Below are 17015 nucleotides of genomic sequence, written 5' to 3' on the forward strand. Positions count from 1 at the left end.
GTGTCTGTGTGTGTGTGTGTGTGTCTGTGTGCGTTTGTGAGTCTTTGGTTTGATTCCGACCTGTTTTTCCTGTCAGAGCTGCAGAGGAGGGAGGAGGAGGAGAACAGGGCCATGGAGGAGGAGGCGCTGCCTCTGGTGGAAGAGCTGAAGAAGGAGATCCAGAAACTGCAGGAGAGGAGACAGGAGGAGGAGGATGGGGGGGGCAAGAAGATGAAGAGTGGGGAGTGTGAGGCAGTGATGAAGCAGAGAGACACTCAGGTATGTCAGCCTCAAAAAGTACAAGAGAAGAAGAAATGCTGACGGGTTTTCACGAAGGAGCGTTCTGCTTTATGTTTTTACTTTTCTTTCAGGACCTTCGAGACTCTCCTCTTAGGTCCAACATGGCCGCCAGGAAGAAAACTCCCAGAACCACAGGGAGGAAGAGGAAGAGCTGCGAGCTGGAGGTAGGGCGGAGCCTATTTAAGCCTATCGCTGTGGTTGTGTGAATAATTAAGATTTTAACCCGTCACTGCATCCCGGGTTAAAATCACCACGTGTTAGACTTTTATCGTCTTCTGAAGCGCCGCCTCATCTCGCCTCACTGTGCCAGACTCTCGCCGCCAGCAGCCTTCTCAGCACGGAGGAGTCTAAGGGCGCCGGTATACTCAGTCTATCCATTATACAGCAGGAAGCCGCCGCAGTATTCTCCTGAACGACAGGTGCCGCCACCAGCATCACCTCGACAAGCTGACGCTCCGTTCTTCTTCTTTCCTTTCGTATAAATCAGGGTGGAGCCGCCTCCCAGAGTGTGTTTGTTTGTGTGTGTCTCAGGCGCTCTGACATGTGTGTGCTGTTGTGTTTCAGGTTTTGGTGCACAGTGAAAACAAGAGGAACAAACCGAGGGGAAACGCCCGTTGCGTTCAGGTGAGCCGTCCCAGCCGACAGGTAGATGAACTCACGCGTCCTCAGAGCCCTCACCTTAAACCTCCTTCTTCTTCTGTGGTGCAGGAGAGAGGATGCACTCTGCAGAAGATTGAAGAGGCGATCCACACCTCACCGTGCGTCCTGGGCAGCAAAGGTCAGCCACACCTCGACCACCCAGCGCCAGCAGGGGGCAGCGCTGAGCTGCCACAGTGTCTGATTTTATGTTACAACAGAAAGTTTAGCTGAAGTGTTTCTAACAGGCTCGTCAGGCCCTGCGGCTCCAGAGCGAACTCACCGTCCCGTCCTCTCTGCAGATAAAAACATAAGCTCGGTGGAGAAGGAGGCGGTAACCGTGGCAACCAAACCCCGGCGAGGCCGCAGGAAGCTTTACAATATGGACCCGTGGGCGCCGATGGTGGACTCGCCACACACGGTGAGACGGAGTCTGACTCTGAGGCACGAAGCGGAGTCGGCTGTTTGTTTCTAAATATGAATGCGTCTTTGTTTGTCCCGTCAGACGCCCGGAGCAGCGGCGGAGGATCGGGAGAGCGACCACAGCATCATGAAGAGGAAGCTACGCTCTCAAACCTGCAGGAAGTGACATCATGATCGATCTTTAATGTGCGGCATTCTTCGTCTGTCATCAGTTTGTTGGTTTGTTTGTTTTTAATGTTTGGACCTTTAAAAAAAACAGAAACCCACCAGTTCACCTTTGTGAGGCTTTAAATTTAAGGTGGAATTGTTTAAGGTGGATCTCTGTGACTGCTGTGATGTAAATAAAGGTGAGCTGAATCATGTCCAGGTGAAGCTTCTTTCAGCCGCACTCACGTGAGGTCGTCGACATAAAGACAAAGTAAATGTCTCGGTGAGCGGTGTTCGGTCCGTCCCTGCAGCGGGCGGAGGCCGGGGCGCCTCCTCGGTACGTTTGTGCTCGAGCTCCGAGTCTGTCTGCAGTGACTCAAAGGGATTCATGCTGTACATAAAGTTTTACTGTAGCTTCCTCAGTGTGTGACTTCACTTCCTGTCTGGTGCTGAAATGTGGAGATGTCACATGAAGGTTCAGACTCCAGTGTTTGAGGGAGTACCTGAGGCGGCTGTAGCTCAGGAGACGGAGCCGAAGGTTGCTCCACTCTGTCCCTGGGCAACACGCTGACCTCTGAGTCGCTGCTGACGTGTTCACGCTGACGTGTTCACGCTGACGTGTCGGGGTGGGCGTGTCTGATAAAGTGGCTTCAGAGGTCTTACCTGAGCCACCTGGGGCTCCTTCAATGACATAACCTCTGCTGGCAGCGAGGACTCGAGGTGAGCCGCAGAATCAGGATGAAGCTGCTGATTCCTCAGCTCAAGCTCTGACACCAGCAGCCTCTCCTTGCGCTGGCTGACCTGCTGGGTGGAGGAGGGTGGAGCAAAGTTGTCCTCGCTGTTTATTTCAGGGTTAAGCTAACATGAGCTGGACGACCGCAGAGCTCCAGCTGATCCATGAAGAAAACGCAGGAGGCACAAACTGAGGCACAGCTTTTATTTTCCTGTAACACGTTACAAACATCAGCATCACTCAGACTGTGACATCACGCTCTCCACCAATCAGCAGCGCTTTCAGCCCCGCTGCTCACACGCTGACATCTACCAGTACCTGTCTCAGGTACAGGTAACCTGAGTTACACCTGAAGATGATTCTGGTCCATTCACACACTCTCACACATAATGAGGCAGCTCAGACAGGAAGCTGTGAGTTTCTTCAACATTAAAACAAAATCATTCGTTTTCATTTTCAGCAGACTAAAAAGATTTCACTTCCTGTGAAGTCATCGTTTGATTGACACCTGTCAGCCTGTTTAGCCGTCTGCTTGGTTTTGGTGTCGAGGAATCTGATTGGTACCTTTCTCGTAGGCTGCGTTCACGCTGCAGGCGAAAGCATCAAATCTGACTTTTGTGACCCTCTGCGACCATCTATCCGATCATGGTGTGACAGTGTGAACGGCACAAATCCGATATCTTCACATCCGATCTGGGTCACTCTCGTATGTGGTCCTGAGTCCGACACACATCTGATGTTTTAGAAAGCTGCTGTTTGATGGTCACGTCGCATTAAATCCGTCTTTTATGTCACTGACACGAGACAGACGCCAACTATCAGCGCCGGAGAAGACATGGCGAACGCTTCCTGACCATCCAGTGAAACTGCTGGGAAGACAATGTTGGAGAAACAACAGCAATAAGGATCATTGTTTGGCCAAATGTAAATAACAAAACAACTTTACAACTTAAAGGAAAATTGGGAAACGTAAGGTCGGAAACCAGTCTTTACATTAAGGCCATCAGTCACACATACTGTTTGGTCTGGGTGTAAACAGAGCGCGTTGTGTGTGGCGTCTTCTTTTGCGCACGCGGCCGCTCTGAGCGTTCACACTAGAGCGCGTTTGCCGTCGCATTTTATTTGTAGTGTGAACGAGCAGACAAAAAAATCAGATTTGATCAAAAAATCTGAACTGAGCATCAAGACCTGCAGAGCGAGCGCAGCCTGAGGGCTGTGAGGTACCACCTTCCTGTTGAAGGTGACGAAACCACCTGATTGGTCAGACAGGCTGAGGTGGAGGGGCTCGGGTTCCCTGATGACAGTTTTCAGAAGATTGCAGCAGCACCGAATCTGATCGATGGCGGCAATGGCGAATTCCAGTGACGGCGGAAAGAATGACCGCGCTGGCCAGCAGAGCGGCGCCGCTGAGGAGGAAAGTGGCTGTGTAACTTCCTGTAACATCAACCAGCCAGCCTGCAGAAAGAGAAGAAGAGTTTCAGGTGTGACATCATCAGCAGGCGATGTCAGAGTGATGTCATCAGATTTCAAATATCCAATGACGTTTGTGAGGACAATTAGACGCACGGTCTTTAAACACATATTTAAAATTTAAGTGGATTTAAAGTTTTTTCTCTTTTAAAGATGGATGAAGCAGGAGGGTGGAGCTGTTTCCCTCACCTCCAATGGGCGGGCTGACCAGGTAAGGTATGGCGTGGAGGAAGTAGACAACGCCCAGAGCTGAGGACAGATACGTAGTTCCGACCACATCAGACGTCACCACTGGGATCAGAGCCACGTAGGCGCCGTCGAAGTAGCCGTAGAGCATGGCAAAGGGCACGAGGAGCGGGAACGAACAAAGTAATGGCGTGAAGAGGCAGCAGAGACCCTCCATCCCCACCGAGAAGACGTAACAGGCCAGGCGGTGCGGCTTCAAACACCTGAGAGACAAACAGGACGCCCGACGGCATCAGCACTCAAATGTCAGCCATGTTTGCGTGAACTGTCCCTTTAAAAAGAAAGCGTTCTGCTGCAAAGTCGAGTGGGCGTCTCCATCGCTGTCACCTGCAAACATCGTGACGCTCGCTGTGATGCTGAAGTCACGCCTGCACGAGCTCGAAGGCGCCGAGCAGCACCAATAAAGGTCAAAATCCTAAACACAGAGCGACACGCCGGACGTGTGCTTTGAATTCTCGCAAACGTATCAAAGATGAAGTAAAATCGAACATGGAGGAGACGACTCGCAGCTTGGGTCAGGTAAATGGACTGATTCTCATTTAACACTTTTCTACTCACGCGGAGTACTCTGAGCGCTCAGTCACCCAATCACTGCCATTCACACAAGCACTTTCCAACTACATCCACACTCCGAGAGCAACCTGGGGTCAGTATCTTGCCCAAGAATACTTGGCATGCCAGGGATCGAACCACCGACCTTCTGATCGGTGACCTGCTCTACCTCCTGAGCTACAGGAACCCCAAAGCACCTAGTTGAAGCACCTTTGGCAGCAGGTACAGCCTCAGGTCTTTAAGCGTCACGTGTGGATGGAGTTCATCCTCCACCAGGACAATGACCTGGTGGAGGATGAACCTTCACCCTAGTCTGAGGTCCAGAGCAGTGGAAGCAGGAAGCACCTGCGCTGAGCCCTGAGAGTCACAGGAAGGCTAATAAACGTGCTCGCGCTCGCTGTGGGTGTCGAATGTTCCCCTCTGGAACGAGGCTGTAACGTGTGGAACAGGCCAGCGTCAGTGTTCGTCCTCGCGCACACTCGCCTTACCTTCTGTCCGTCAGCCAGCCGAAGGTGATGTTCCCCACGATGTCGATGACCCCCAGGATGGACATGAGGAAGGCGGCGTGCTGGTGGCTGATGCCGGCACTCAGGGCGTAGGGCACCAGGTAAACGAAGGGCAGGCTGCAGCCGCTGGCCAGAAACAGGAAGGACACGGCCAGACCCAGAAAGTCAGGCAGCAGCAGGAAGCGGTACTCCCCACAGGACAGGAGGCGCCACATCCTCCTCAGCCTGGGGGCGGAGCTTTCAGGTGGAGGAGGCGGAGCTAGGAGGTCCACAGAGTCTTTGGGAGGTTTCTCCACGTCCTGCTGTGAGATGTCACCTGCACCAGAACGCACAGGTGAGTCTGATTGTGATTGGCCCGCTGAGGGAACATGTGATTGATGAGAACTCCTACCACACTGCTCCTCCTGCAGTGCTATTGGTCGGAGCAGTGCTCCACAGACGCACAGGTTTGCAACGAAGGCGCTGAGGACGAGCAGTGCCCCCCTCCACGAGTACAACTCGATGAGCATCTGCACCACCGGAGCCAGCACGAAGGTCCCGATCCCGCTGCCCGACATGGCGACACCGTACGCCAGCGCCTTCCTCCGCTGGAAGTAACAGCCCACCAGGGCGATGGCGGGGGTGTAGCAGAGGGCGAAGCCCAGACCTGCGGACAGAATTTACGTGTCAGCATGATAAAGAGCACGCCGCTGTAAGATGGGGAGGACATGTCTGAGTCTGACCTGTCAGGATCCCGGCGCTGAAGTAAAGCATCTCCAGGCTGGTGGCGAAGGAGCTGAGCAGGAGGCCACAGGAGGCCAGAAGGCCCCCCGCCACCACCGCCGCCCGGCAGGAGCAGCGGCTCCCCACCAGGCTGCCGACGGGAGCTGCACACACAGACACGCTCAGCCTCACGTGACCACAAGAACCACTCTGTGATGTCTGATTGGCGGCACTCACCACACAGCATGGTGCTGCAGTCCAGCAGGCTGTGGATCCAGGCGGTGGCGGCGTAGTCGGCCCCGAAGTGAGCCTGGAACTCCACGAAGAAGATGGAGACACACCTGCAGACACAAGAGAGGGTTAACACTGCCCCCACCTTTGACGCTCGGCTGCAGAGACACACCATGACTGTCCCTGAAAAAAGTTTCAGTGCACTACAGTACCCATCATTCTTTGCTGCTGCTCAGATTTAAATAGAATTTCTTCATCTTTTGCAGTCAGCTGACTTTGTAAGTAAGTTTATTTATTAAGCGCTTTTCACAGACAGGCAGTCACAAAGCGCTGCACACAAAGATTTGTAGCTCACTGATTGGATGTTTGTTGCTTAAATGCATCTTGGGAATTGTAGTTCTCCCCCCAAAACAGACTGTACATAAAGATGGACGTAAAGTTAAGTCTTCAACGTGCATTCTCCCTAATGCTGATTAGAGTCAGAACAGGAAGTAGGGAGGGTTTAAGGCGGCACGTCCTGTAAACAAAGCATAGTCAGGGCAGGCGTGTGTGTGTGTTATGTAACGTGTGCCAGTCACACATAACTTCAGGATTAATGTGTTGTTGTATAACTGCAGTGAGAAACATGGGGGACGGGCCTGCTCTCTCGCCTCACTGTGAGGACATAACACACACACAGACGCACAAACACACTCTTTCACAGCGAGCTGATGGAGGGGAGGCGGAGCTTTGAACACATGTTTCTGAGAAGTTTTCCAGCTGCAGCAGCAGTCGCGCCGGTCTCCAGTCAGAGCAGGAAATCTGGGTCGAAGGTCACAGGAGGAGGCGCGTGTCTCTGTGTTTAACCCATTCAGCCCCGGGGGCCAGGCCGCAGCAGGGCGGACCCGGCGCCTCCGGTAAACTTCCTGTTTGGAGGAAAGGAATAGCATAGACGATCCGGTCACTGTGGGCACCGAGGACTCCTCCGTCAGACGCGTCCACCAGGAAGCACAGCTGAGTGTCACTAATCACTGGATGGAAGCAGGTTTCCTTTGGCTGACAGCAGTGTCAGGGCGTTTCTGAAATGTCAACCGCTCTGCCGTCCTCAGGGGGCGGAGTCTTTAACGACAACATCACAGATGCTGCTGGTGGTGCAGCGGTGCAGGTGTTTGGTGTAGGAGGTGTGGGGCTGTAAATCCCCCGAGCGCAGAGCGAGCAGCAGAGCTCCAGAGTCTTTGAGCTGCACGTGTCCTTCACATACAAAGACGCTCTCCTGCTGGAGAGCTCTGCTTTTAGCTTGGAACGACGTTCTGAGGGTAGAAGGTGAGCAAACACCGGCGAGGCTGTTCGGAGACGATCTCAGAGGGAAAACCGGTCACGCAGCTTACTCCTTATGAGGAAAATGTAATCTGAGTACTAAGATTAACTGAACCTGAAACAAGCAGCCTGCACGCACTGTGGAGCCAATGCCAGCTCAGCCTCCCCCACCCATTAAAACCAGTTCACCCCGACACATAGCCCCCATCTCCCAGTGAGACCAGCACACACATAATTAGATGTTGACTGCTCTCAGATCAGTGTCACGTGCTGAGAAACGGTGTGTTTTTGAATCTGTGCGTTCTGGTTTCTGCCTGGTCTGACTGGTGCTCTGCAGGCCTGCGGTAAACATGCTTACATGCATGCTTACATAACATATTCTTAAATATTTTATTAATAATCTTAATCTGCAGAATAACGAGGAACTACAGTGTAAAATAGTGCACACCCCATGCCCCCCTGTAGACACACCCCTGTATGTGCTGAAAATACCTGTGAGGTGTTTTTCCTGTTGTTATTCCCCGACCTGCAGAGTGTAATACTTCATTATAAACACGTAGCACTAGCTGGTGTGATGGTACTTATAGTGCTTTTTTACTCAGTCTCAGTTTTCACACACTTCATTCAAACGAGATGTCCCACCGATGACCCACTCTAACAAACAAGCCACAGGTGCCCAATATAATTATAAGTTACTTCTACTGAGCATGCTCCTAATGCAGGGCGTTCAGACTGATGGTGTGGATGTGATGGTGAATGAGGCGGAGCAGAAGTCGCATCTTTTTGTGCAGAAGGATGAATTCTGTAGACCTCGTCAGGCATGTTTGAGGCTCATACTCTTTAAAACTTTGGATGCTAAGTACCAGCAAAAAACACCATCCACAAACCTGCAGCAGCTCTCTGTGCGCTCTCACTTCTGTGCAGAATTGTGAATCAGTGATTCTGAGAGGCGGTTGAACTCTGGCCCACACATCCTCTGGCTAAGTGCTGAACTCCACCCAGCTTCACGCTAGGGCTGGGCGATATGACCTAAAATCCATATCGCGGTATAATTTGAAGCACGTGTGGTAACGATATATAACGCGATATATTCTTTTCTTCTGTATAACGTATTTTCCACACTTAAAATCCTTTAATGTTCTCAAAAATCGAGAGTGTGCCTTATGTATGACTTCTGGTTGTGCTTACTGACCTCGAACCGATTTTGGCTGCAGAAATCTGTTAAAAATGTTTTGATGGATGGTCAGAGCATTACGGCTGCCGTAGGGAGGAGCTTCACGGAGTAATCTGGGTCCAAAACTCCGTCCGCTTCAGGTCCCAAAGTCAAACGAACACTGAGAGTTAAAAACAGTCTAAATTCTTTCATCTTTAATAAAATCATCAGCGTTGCTGCTTTACCAGGTGTAACAATTAAGTTTAACATCCAGGCATCCATGAAAACAGAAGTTATTAAATTTAATGGAGTTAGAAGTTAGCAGGAAGTTAGCTCGCTAGTTTCCACCTAAACATGACATAGCATGTTCTGACAGAGATTTCTGAAACTAATTAAAACGTACAGCTCTGCTGTCACTTCCAACATAAATGAAGACAGAAAACTAAACAGCAGTGGGCCAAACTTCACGGGCCAAAGTTCAGTCAGGAGAACAACTGAGATCATTCATCCACAATACGAGGTTAGTTATTGATATACGGCAACAACATGGGAACAAAGCAGCTGCGAGAGAATTCAACATTAATGAATCAATGTTACGGAAGCGCAGTTTTTGGCTTTCCCCATATTTCAAAAGTGCTTCATCTCTTTGCTGTGACTGTCACCCGCCATAATTTGCAGATGATAATGGTTTTAGCCGCTGCGACGCTTTCGACTAAAACAGGCGCAGCTTGATGACATCATCAACATGCGCTATCACGATATAGTCAAAATCTCTGTCGTTGGCCAAATTTATATCGTTTCTATCATATATTGTTTATATCGCCCACCCCTACTTCACGCCACCCAGCTTCAGGCCTCAGACGCTTTTTCACACGCAGCCACGTCACTAATTAATTAGGGATGGGTATCGTTTAGGTTTTATCCGATACCGGTACCAAACCGGTACTTTTAAAACGGTGCCGGTGCTCGAACCGGTGCTTAAAGAATGGAGAACACAAAATTGGTCCAAAAACCTCTCATGTTCAGCTGTTTTTTGTAAAAAGATAACAATGTTAGCCTTTTCTGCAGCTATGGGGCATATATGGTATCACTCTTGGCTGGAAGCAGTGCTTAAACAATGGAAAAAACACAAACTTTGTCCTAAACCTCTCATGTTTAAGTGTTTTCCACTTTTTCTTTGGTCATTTTAGTCTTTTTAGCCAGGGTGAAGGGAGTATCTGCCATCAAACAAGAGGACAGCCGCATGTAGCTATGATGATGTTTGCTAGTTCACCTTACATGCATTAATGTAATAACGTGGTTAGCCTACTCAACGTAAATTACACACGAACAACATTAAGCTACTCACGCAGAGAAGAACGGCTTCTGCTGCATCATCATCCTCATCATTTCTGCTACACTGGCAGGGCTAGGGGCCAGGACTCTCCTCTTCGTGTTTTTGGGGGATGTTGCATAACAGGCAACCCACCCGCAGTAGATGTGCTCAGTGTGAGGTCTCGCAGCAAGCTATCAAATACGGCGCATTTCTCGGCTTTTAAAAAAAACGCTATGCGTCGCCAGGTGTTTCATCAGATTCTTGGTGTTACCTCCTTTGACAGCATCACAGTATCAGCTTAAAGCACTTGTTGCTGCTGAGTTTGCATCTTTTGCTGTGAAGTACAGCCAGACTTTTGACCGCTTCGCCTTGGGCATTTTTAATCTGTAGCTCTGCTTTAACAGAACGTACGTACCTGGCCCCGCCTACTATCCTCGGAAACGTAAAATGATTGGCTAGAATCCAAAGTGTATGACATCTCAGGGAAAAAAAAGAAATGTGCGCTGCTTTTCGGTCTGGTTACTACCGTTTATGTCAGAACGATACCGGGACCCATCCCTATAATTAACCTCAGTAATTGGCAGATGTTTCTCCAGCAGGTTTTTTTTAAAAGTAGTACACAATGTTCCTTTTTTGTTGCGTGAGAGAAACATGCTGCTGTGTCACAGTGAGAAGACTGGTTTTAATTTTAGGGCAGATCTCTGGACCGTCTTCTGTTGAATGGTTAAAGGCTGTTTGGCATTCGCTCTAATTGGCCTGAAGTCCTCGTTACTGAGTCATGTCACAGGAATGTTGTCTGCATGTCTTTGATTCCTCTTTCACTGAAGATTTTGTGTCTGAAAATGTTTTGATCTCTTTAAACATGTCCACATACACACTCAGGTGCCTCTTTAAAGGTGTATCAGGGCCATAATGAACCCAAAGTGACCTCAAAATGCAAAACAACAGAAGCGATTCTTGCCCGTCTCTTTTATGTTTGCACAAATCAGTAAACTCCGATATAACAGCCAGTCTAACAGACACCATCATCTGTAGCTACACTAACACGGCTGTGTGCAGTGTTGGTGTGGACGTCCACGATCCCTCACTCTGTGCACCAAGACTGCAAGGGTCCTCACACAGCTATAAAGACCAGTATATGGATGTGCGTGTGTGCGTTACCTGGTCACTGCACGTGTGCACACCGTCACCATGAAGCAGCATCCAACAATCACCCACCCCCACCCGCCATCCGGCGGCGCCTCCCGGCTGTCCCGCTGCTTTCCAGCAGCCATCGCTGCAGCTTCACCACGGTGGCTGATCCTGGAGCTTCTGGTGCAAACCTGAAGCTGGTCAGCTGCTTCACAACAGCAAAACAAAGGTAAAAGTGTGGCTTGGACCTCAGGTGATCAGGTATCCAGGGGCACTCAGCCCTCCCCCAATGAGGGGTGGAGATCGGCCAGGTGAAGCTGGGTGGCAGAAGGACAGAAGAAGGAAAGGAAGACGCTCAGATTGTCTCCAGCAGATTAAAAGTGTCCTTCAACTTCCTCTGAGTCGAACCCAGTAGAGTCCCAGTGGAGTGACAGTGGAGTGACAGTGAAGTCCCGCCACCCTAATTCTGTCTGTGGGTCTAAAAGTTCCTGCGGTCAATGAGTGACACCCCCCCCTCAATCATTAACCACACTGTGTGAACGCTGAGGCCCCCAGCCCGGACCTGATGACGGCAGAGTCAGCAAAGAGTACTGCTGCGAAGGGAGCGCTTAGTTCTCCACACCCTACCTCCCCCCAGGGCCAGGGGTGGGTGGGGCTGACTGAAGGGAGGATGTCTCAGGTGTCGGGTGATGCAAACAAGCATTTCCAGTCAGACAGACCAGAGAGACCACAGTGTGTTCCACGGCAACCAGTGTGTGTCACACCCGAGGGGTGTGCTATACACCAGGACCAGAACAAAGACTGGGACCAGAACAAAGACTGGGATCAGGACCAGAACAAAGACTGGGATCAGGACCAGAACAAAGACTAGGACCAGAACAAAGACTGGGATCAGGACCAGAACAAAGACTAGGACCAGAACAAAGACTGGGACCACGTCCAAACTTTAAAGGAAAATGTAGAGATCTGAGACAGACACGACCGTCTGCGGTGTTCTTTAATAGAGCATGAAGGTTGAATAAAACCAGTATTTTCACCATTTTTGTGACTAAGACACATTGAAATGAAAACAATGGCCTGCTGGACTCTGTGTGGTTTTTTAAAGTCCTCTGATATTTCTGACTGTCTCAAATTTCAGATTCTTTCTTTTTTCATGATAAATAAGATCAAACAAATTTAAAGGCTTTTATATTTAATATAAATTTAATATAAATATTTATTATAAATAATATAACTCTTCAAAAACCGGCAGATCTGAGACAGAAGGACCGAAATGTGTTTGATGAGAAACTGAATGTCTCGTGATAATCAAATGTACAAAGTTCATTAATTCACTGGTTTCCACGCAAATAACATTTCAGACAACAGCAAATGTTCTGGTGCGTTTAGTGTTATCTCTCTGAGACAGATGGCCAGCAGGTGGAGCCCTCCACCAATTAGCACCCTGAGTGTGATCACCTGTGAAACACCTGGTGCATGAGCCATGTGTGCACCATCAGATCAGCGTCACCAAGCTTGGGGTGAAAGTTGACACAGCTGATGCAGGTAATGATGCAGGTTATGTCGGTGTGATCAGGCCTCACTGTGACGCTTACAGATGGCCCAGGATGCTGCTGCTCGCCTGCTGACAGGGACAAACACTTGTTTATCTTAGAGTTCATTTAAAAATGTTATGTTTGCTTTTAAAGATTCGAATGGCCGAGCTCCTACGTACCTGGCAGGCCTTCTGCACCTGCGCACTCCACAGAGGTGTATGTTACTGTGTTTTACTGGAAAGAACTTTGGCTTCGATTTTATAAATAAAGTTGGATTGGATGTGTGCAAACTGCAAAGACAGCTCACATCTGGATCCGTGTACATTTGTACACGTGTGACTGCACTTTACTGCAAACTGTGTACGCACAAAAGGAACGTGTTTTCCTGGATAACGTCAGTGTCTGCTGCTCTTTCTGTTTCTCAGTCAGAGCTGTAAAGAAATAAAGAGGACCGGCCTCCACCTTCGCTGGAGGATGTGAGCCGGGGTGTTGTGATCCGGCTTTCCAGGTTTAGATCAGTGATTCAGTCAGCTCACGATAAAAACACGAGTTAGAAAAACTGGGCCAAGTTCAAAACGGGACATTTCCACAGACACGTGCCGGCTGCGTCTGATTACGAGCAGTTCAATAAAACCCTAAAACCTGCTCCTCTGTGTGGATACTGCAGCGACTCGGCCCTTTGGACGCCTTACTGCTGGTCGTGTGGCTCCTCCTCAGTTAATGTTAACAGTGTCAGGCCTCCTGCTGTGAAAGAGCCAGAGCCATCATCGCTATCCTTTTACTTTGTCATGCTGTTTGGACCGTGCACAACCACATTTCAGTGACTGATTAACAACGCGTGGGCTGCGGGGTTGTGCAGTGTCGTGTATGCAGACACATTATTGGAGCAGTTTGAGCCCTTTGACTGTTAGTTGTGTATAAATGTGTGTGTCCAAAAGCTGCAGCATCCTGTTTGAGTGAGGTTAACGGTCAAAGGGTTTAAGGACAGGTTCGTCCCACCACTGCAAACGTTCCCGGTGTCTCCGGTGAATGACCAGACATGACCGTGGTTTTGTCCTGATCCGGTTTCTTTTGTGACTCCACTGATAAAATGAAGGGAATCCTGAGAAGGATGAACAAAAGTCCGCTGGTCTGAGATCAGCTGATTCATCACAATGTGATGATTCGTGTCTGTGGCAGGTTCACCCAGCGCGGCGGTGCTACCCTGCAGCGGCCATGAATGCTGTTGCTAATAAAATCACACCTGGATGGATGGAGGGGTTAATTGGCTGGTTTACCTTAAAGTTCACGTTATCCAGGTGACTGTAACAAGCAAAGGTAAGTAACTAATGATGCGTGACAGGAGAGTGAGCCAGCTAGCATGTACCTGCTCACAGTAGCTTTACACGGTGTTAAAGATATTCTATTATCAAAGTACTCAGATGCAATGAAATATCACTCAGACACTTAGAGCAGTTTTAAACGTGCACGGGTGAGAGACTCAGGGAGAGACTCACACCTCCTTGGTGCAGTCTGGCTTTATTTATACACATCATGAAGCATACAAAAAAGGAAATATCATCCTTATCTTGTCAAGAAAACAGGTGTGGTTTATCAAAAAACTTCGTGTTCTCTACAAGGTTGTTTCTTTCTTGTGGGTGGCGGTTTCCTGCTAGTGTGAAGGCAAACAGTGACAATGTGAAAGCAAAGACTGATAATGTGAAGGCAAACAGTTTCCGTTATAAAATAGGGAGCCAGCAATTAAAATATGCAGCTGGTTGAGTACAGAACAGAAATATAAACACTCTTAGCTTTTTATTATATGAATAATAAAACCTTTAAAGCAAAAATACTCTGACACACGGCCAAGGTTTTATCTCGAGGGTTAACTGTTCTCAGTCTAGTCTGAGTAACGAGCACCAAACTGTCCTCAATGTTGGACATCGGCTCCTGCTGTCACGGCTGGGGGCAGTCGTGTAATGTATGAAAAAAGGATCCAAAATGCAGGTACTGGCTGGGGTGCGAGTGAGTGTTTATTTACAGCGGTGAGAAGGTGACAAAACAGGAAGAGTAGAGCGGGGAGTAAACAAACCTAAACTGGGAAAACGAAATAACAAAACTTAAACCAGACACTCACGGGAGGAGGAGCAAAATGCACAAAGAGACGCAGAATGAATACCAGGTAACAGAATAATGCAGCCGGACATGGACCTAAACAGACGACGCGACAGAGAGCACAGGAAAACACAGGGCTTAAATACACAGGGAGTAATCAGGGAATGGGCCACAGGAGGGAGACACAGCTGGGAGCAATTAGGCTAACGAGACAGGGGAGAGGTAAAACTGAACACACTGACATGAGACATGAACTTTCAGAATAAAACAGGAAACTAACAGACACAGAGAACCAGACAGGACACTGAACTTGACAGGCAGACTCATAAGCAGACACAATAACACCATGGACAGACAGAGGGAACACAGAGAAGTGGGAGCAGGCAGGCAAAGAACAGAAACCTAACAAATGGCAAAATCACAACAGAATACATACTCGGAATGAACAAAGGCATAAGGAAACACAAAACACTGAGTCCTCAGACTCAGGACCATGACACCTGCAGCACATCCACCCGCACACTTTACACGACTTTAATGTCTTACTGGCAGCTCTGACCTTACAATACAGATTATGATTTTACAGCTTCACAGAAGGAAGAAGATGTTTTTCCTGTGAAATAATTTGATCGTGTTTGTTTCCTGGTGTTTCCACAATTCAGACTATAAAAACAGAGAAAAGCAGCAGAAACTCAGGATCTGAATCAAATCTGAAGACCTGAAGATGAGACACGTCGTAGTTTTACTGGGTGAGTTTTCTGCTCTGCACTGATGATAAACCTGTTAAAAACAATCTTTAGATTTTCCACATGCATGCCCGATAATGATGACGGTGTTTAAAAACTATTTTGATTGTTACAAACATAAACTTACCTTTGTGGTGTTACGGGGACCGGCTCATAAGGACTCACTGAGGACAGGGAGACTCGTCAGGTCCCCACAATGCAAACATCAAACTTTCCTCGAGGTTTTGGGATTATTCAGAAATGTCATAAACTTTTATCTGTAATTATTTGAAGATCTGAGTTTGTTTTTTAACTTTGCATTTGAATAATAAGGGAATAAAATGATTAAATTTAGTAACGTAATGATATGAACCGTTACAAATTAATTAACTTAAAAATCTTAATTAACGTTACACTTAAGCTGGAAGTCTAAATCTGTGTGTGTCCAGCTGTTTTGTGGGTGTGTGACGGCGTTAAGTTCGGTCAGCTGTGCAGCAGTAACCCGAGCAACAGCCGGAGGACGTCGGACAGATGGGGACAGGGACAGTACGGAGCCGGACGGTACTCAGAGATCACGTTTTTGTTGTAAGGCTGGTGTGGACGATGTGGCACAGCTGCTCACAGCTGGATGTCTGCTGGTTACAGGGGGACCAGACTCCACCAAGGGCTGGACATCAAGTGCAGCGACGGCGCCGCTGTCTACGCTCCGTTTGACGTGACTCTTAACGGGAAACTGACCGTCTACACCGACCCCAGTAAGGCAGCCATCAACGAGGGCATCAACCTGTCAGGACAGGGTGGGTCATCACGCGCAGCCAGCACTAACAGAGTTACTGATCCTGGTACTGATTCACTGATCGAGGCGTTGCGTTTGCGTCCTGCAGGTCTTTGTTTCAAGCTGTTCTACGTGAGGCCGGACCGAACCTCAGGAACGGTGAGGAAGGGGCAGAGGATCGGCACCATGCTGCCCATGCAGAGCGTTTATCCGGGAATCACCTCACACATCCACGTCCAGATGTGCGACAGGAGCGACCCCACACCATACTTCTGATCTCCTCACCGAGGACCTGATCCAACAAACCAGGACGTCTCGCAGCTTTTTTCTGCTTCCCTGTCTTTGCTTTTTTATTGAGTGAAAGAAAAATGAGTGCTGCTGTGTTTTTAAACTGAGAATACGAACAAGTTGACACGTTTGATCAGAATCACATAATAAACTGAACAATAAAGTAAATAAAATTTCACTTTACTTTGTGTTGTATAATAATAAACAGAGCAACTGGGGTCAGAGACAATCATCAGTGTCCAACGTTCACAACTAAAATTGTATTGAAGATTAAAGTTTGTATTATTGAGACTGTGCAGCTGTCAGTAGCCTGATATTGTAAAACCTGGTGCATGACTCCACCCACCAACCGCCCTGACGGTAGAACTGCACGACGAATTACAGGCCAAAGCCGTGAAAACAGTCAAGAGAAAAATGTCGTAAAATCTCTGTGCTTTATATCCAAGTTCTTATTATTCATCCTGACTCTTCATTAAAGAGCTGAGGGAGCAGCTGGTCCACCACAGGTCTGTCGCACGGCGCCCTCTGCTGGCCGGTCGCTGCCATTACAACCGACTTCAGCTTCTCAGACACATGAAGGAAGAGCTCAGCTGTAAAATCCTGCTCCTCACATACAAGGTCTTAAATAATCAGGCCCCATCTTATCTTAATGACCTTGCTCTAATAGGGTGATATGGTACTACCATATCACCCTATTAGAGCACTTCGCTCTCGCTCTGCAGGCCTACTTGTTGTTCCTAGAGTATTTAAAAGTAGAATGGGAGGCAGAGCCTTCAGT

General features: G+C 48.6%; 4 protein-coding genes across 7 annotated transcripts in view; 3 read left to right on the forward strand and 1 right to left on the reverse strand.

Moving 5' to 3' along the window:
- Positions 1–1700, forward strand: part of LOC102209961 (kinesin-like protein KIF20B) — a 17616-nt gene extending 15916 nt beyond the window's left edge. The window contains exons 26-31 of the mRNA XM_005743450.1: positions 77–258; positions 351–443; positions 844–903; positions 988–1057; positions 1164–1336; positions 1421–1700. Coding sequence (XP_005743507.1) covers positions 77–258; positions 351–443; positions 844–903; positions 988–1057; positions 1164–1336; positions 1421–1504 — 662 coding nt within the window. The 3' untranslated portion in view covers positions 1505–1700. The remainder of the gene's footprint in view (positions 1–76; positions 259–350; positions 444–843; positions 904–987; positions 1058–1163; positions 1337–1420) is intronic.
- Positions 1701–3373: 1673 nt separating this feature from the next.
- slc16a12b (solute carrier family 16 member 12b) lies at positions 3374–11391 on the reverse strand. Of its 4 annotated transcripts, XM_013913420.1 has the most exons (7): positions 10851–11391; positions 5932–6035; positions 5715–5858; positions 5384–5638; positions 4975–5308; positions 3878–4137; positions 3374–3673 (listed from the first exon to the last, which is right to left on the reverse strand). In XM_013913420.1, the coding sequence occupies exons 1-7, from the start codon at positions 10961–10963 to the stop codon at positions 3480–3482; spliced, it is 1404 nt and encodes a 467-aa protein (XP_013768874.1). In that variant the 5' UTR covers positions 10964–11391; the 3' UTR covers positions 3374–3479. The 4 variants fall into 4 exon arrangements, with proteins under 4 accessions (XP_013768874.1, XP_005743488.1, XP_005743490.1 ...); XM_005743431.1 differs by having other exon boundaries at positions 4975–5638; XM_005743433.1 differs by lacking the exon at positions 10851–11391 and adding an exon at positions 6281–6543 and having other exon boundaries at positions 4975–5638.
- A 3742-nt stretch (positions 11392–15133) lies between these two features.
- LOC102204320 (leukocyte cell-derived chemotaxin-2-like) lies at positions 15134–16249 on the forward strand. Its single transcript, XM_005743429.1, has 4 exons — positions 15134–15198; positions 15624–15735; positions 15820–15971; positions 16059–16249. The coding sequence occupies exons 1-4, from the start codon at positions 15174–15176 to the stop codon at positions 16223–16225; spliced, it is 456 nt and encodes a 151-aa protein (XP_005743486.1). The 5' UTR covers positions 15134–15173; the 3' UTR covers positions 16226–16249.
- Positions 16250–16569: 320 nt separating this feature from the next.
- The window catches only part of LOC102210268 (microfibril-associated glycoprotein 4-like), a 15407-nt gene continuing 14961 nt past the window's right edge, over positions 16570–17015 (forward strand). Inside the window, exons 1-2 of the mRNA XM_005743451.1 lie at positions 16570–16597; positions 16716–16829. Of these exons, the coding sequence (XP_005743508.1) occupies positions 16570–16597; positions 16716–16829 (142 nt within the window). The remainder of the gene's footprint in view (positions 16598–16715; positions 16830–17015) is intronic.

This window comes from Pundamilia nyererei, unplaced genomic scaffold (assembly GCF_000239375.1).
Source record: "Pundamilia nyererei isolate P.nyererei 1_Seehausen unplaced genomic scaffold, PunNye1.0 scaffold00131, whole genome shotgun sequence".
Lineage (NCBI taxonomy): Eukaryota > Metazoa > Chordata > Actinopteri > Cichliformes > Cichlidae > Pundamilia > Pundamilia nyererei.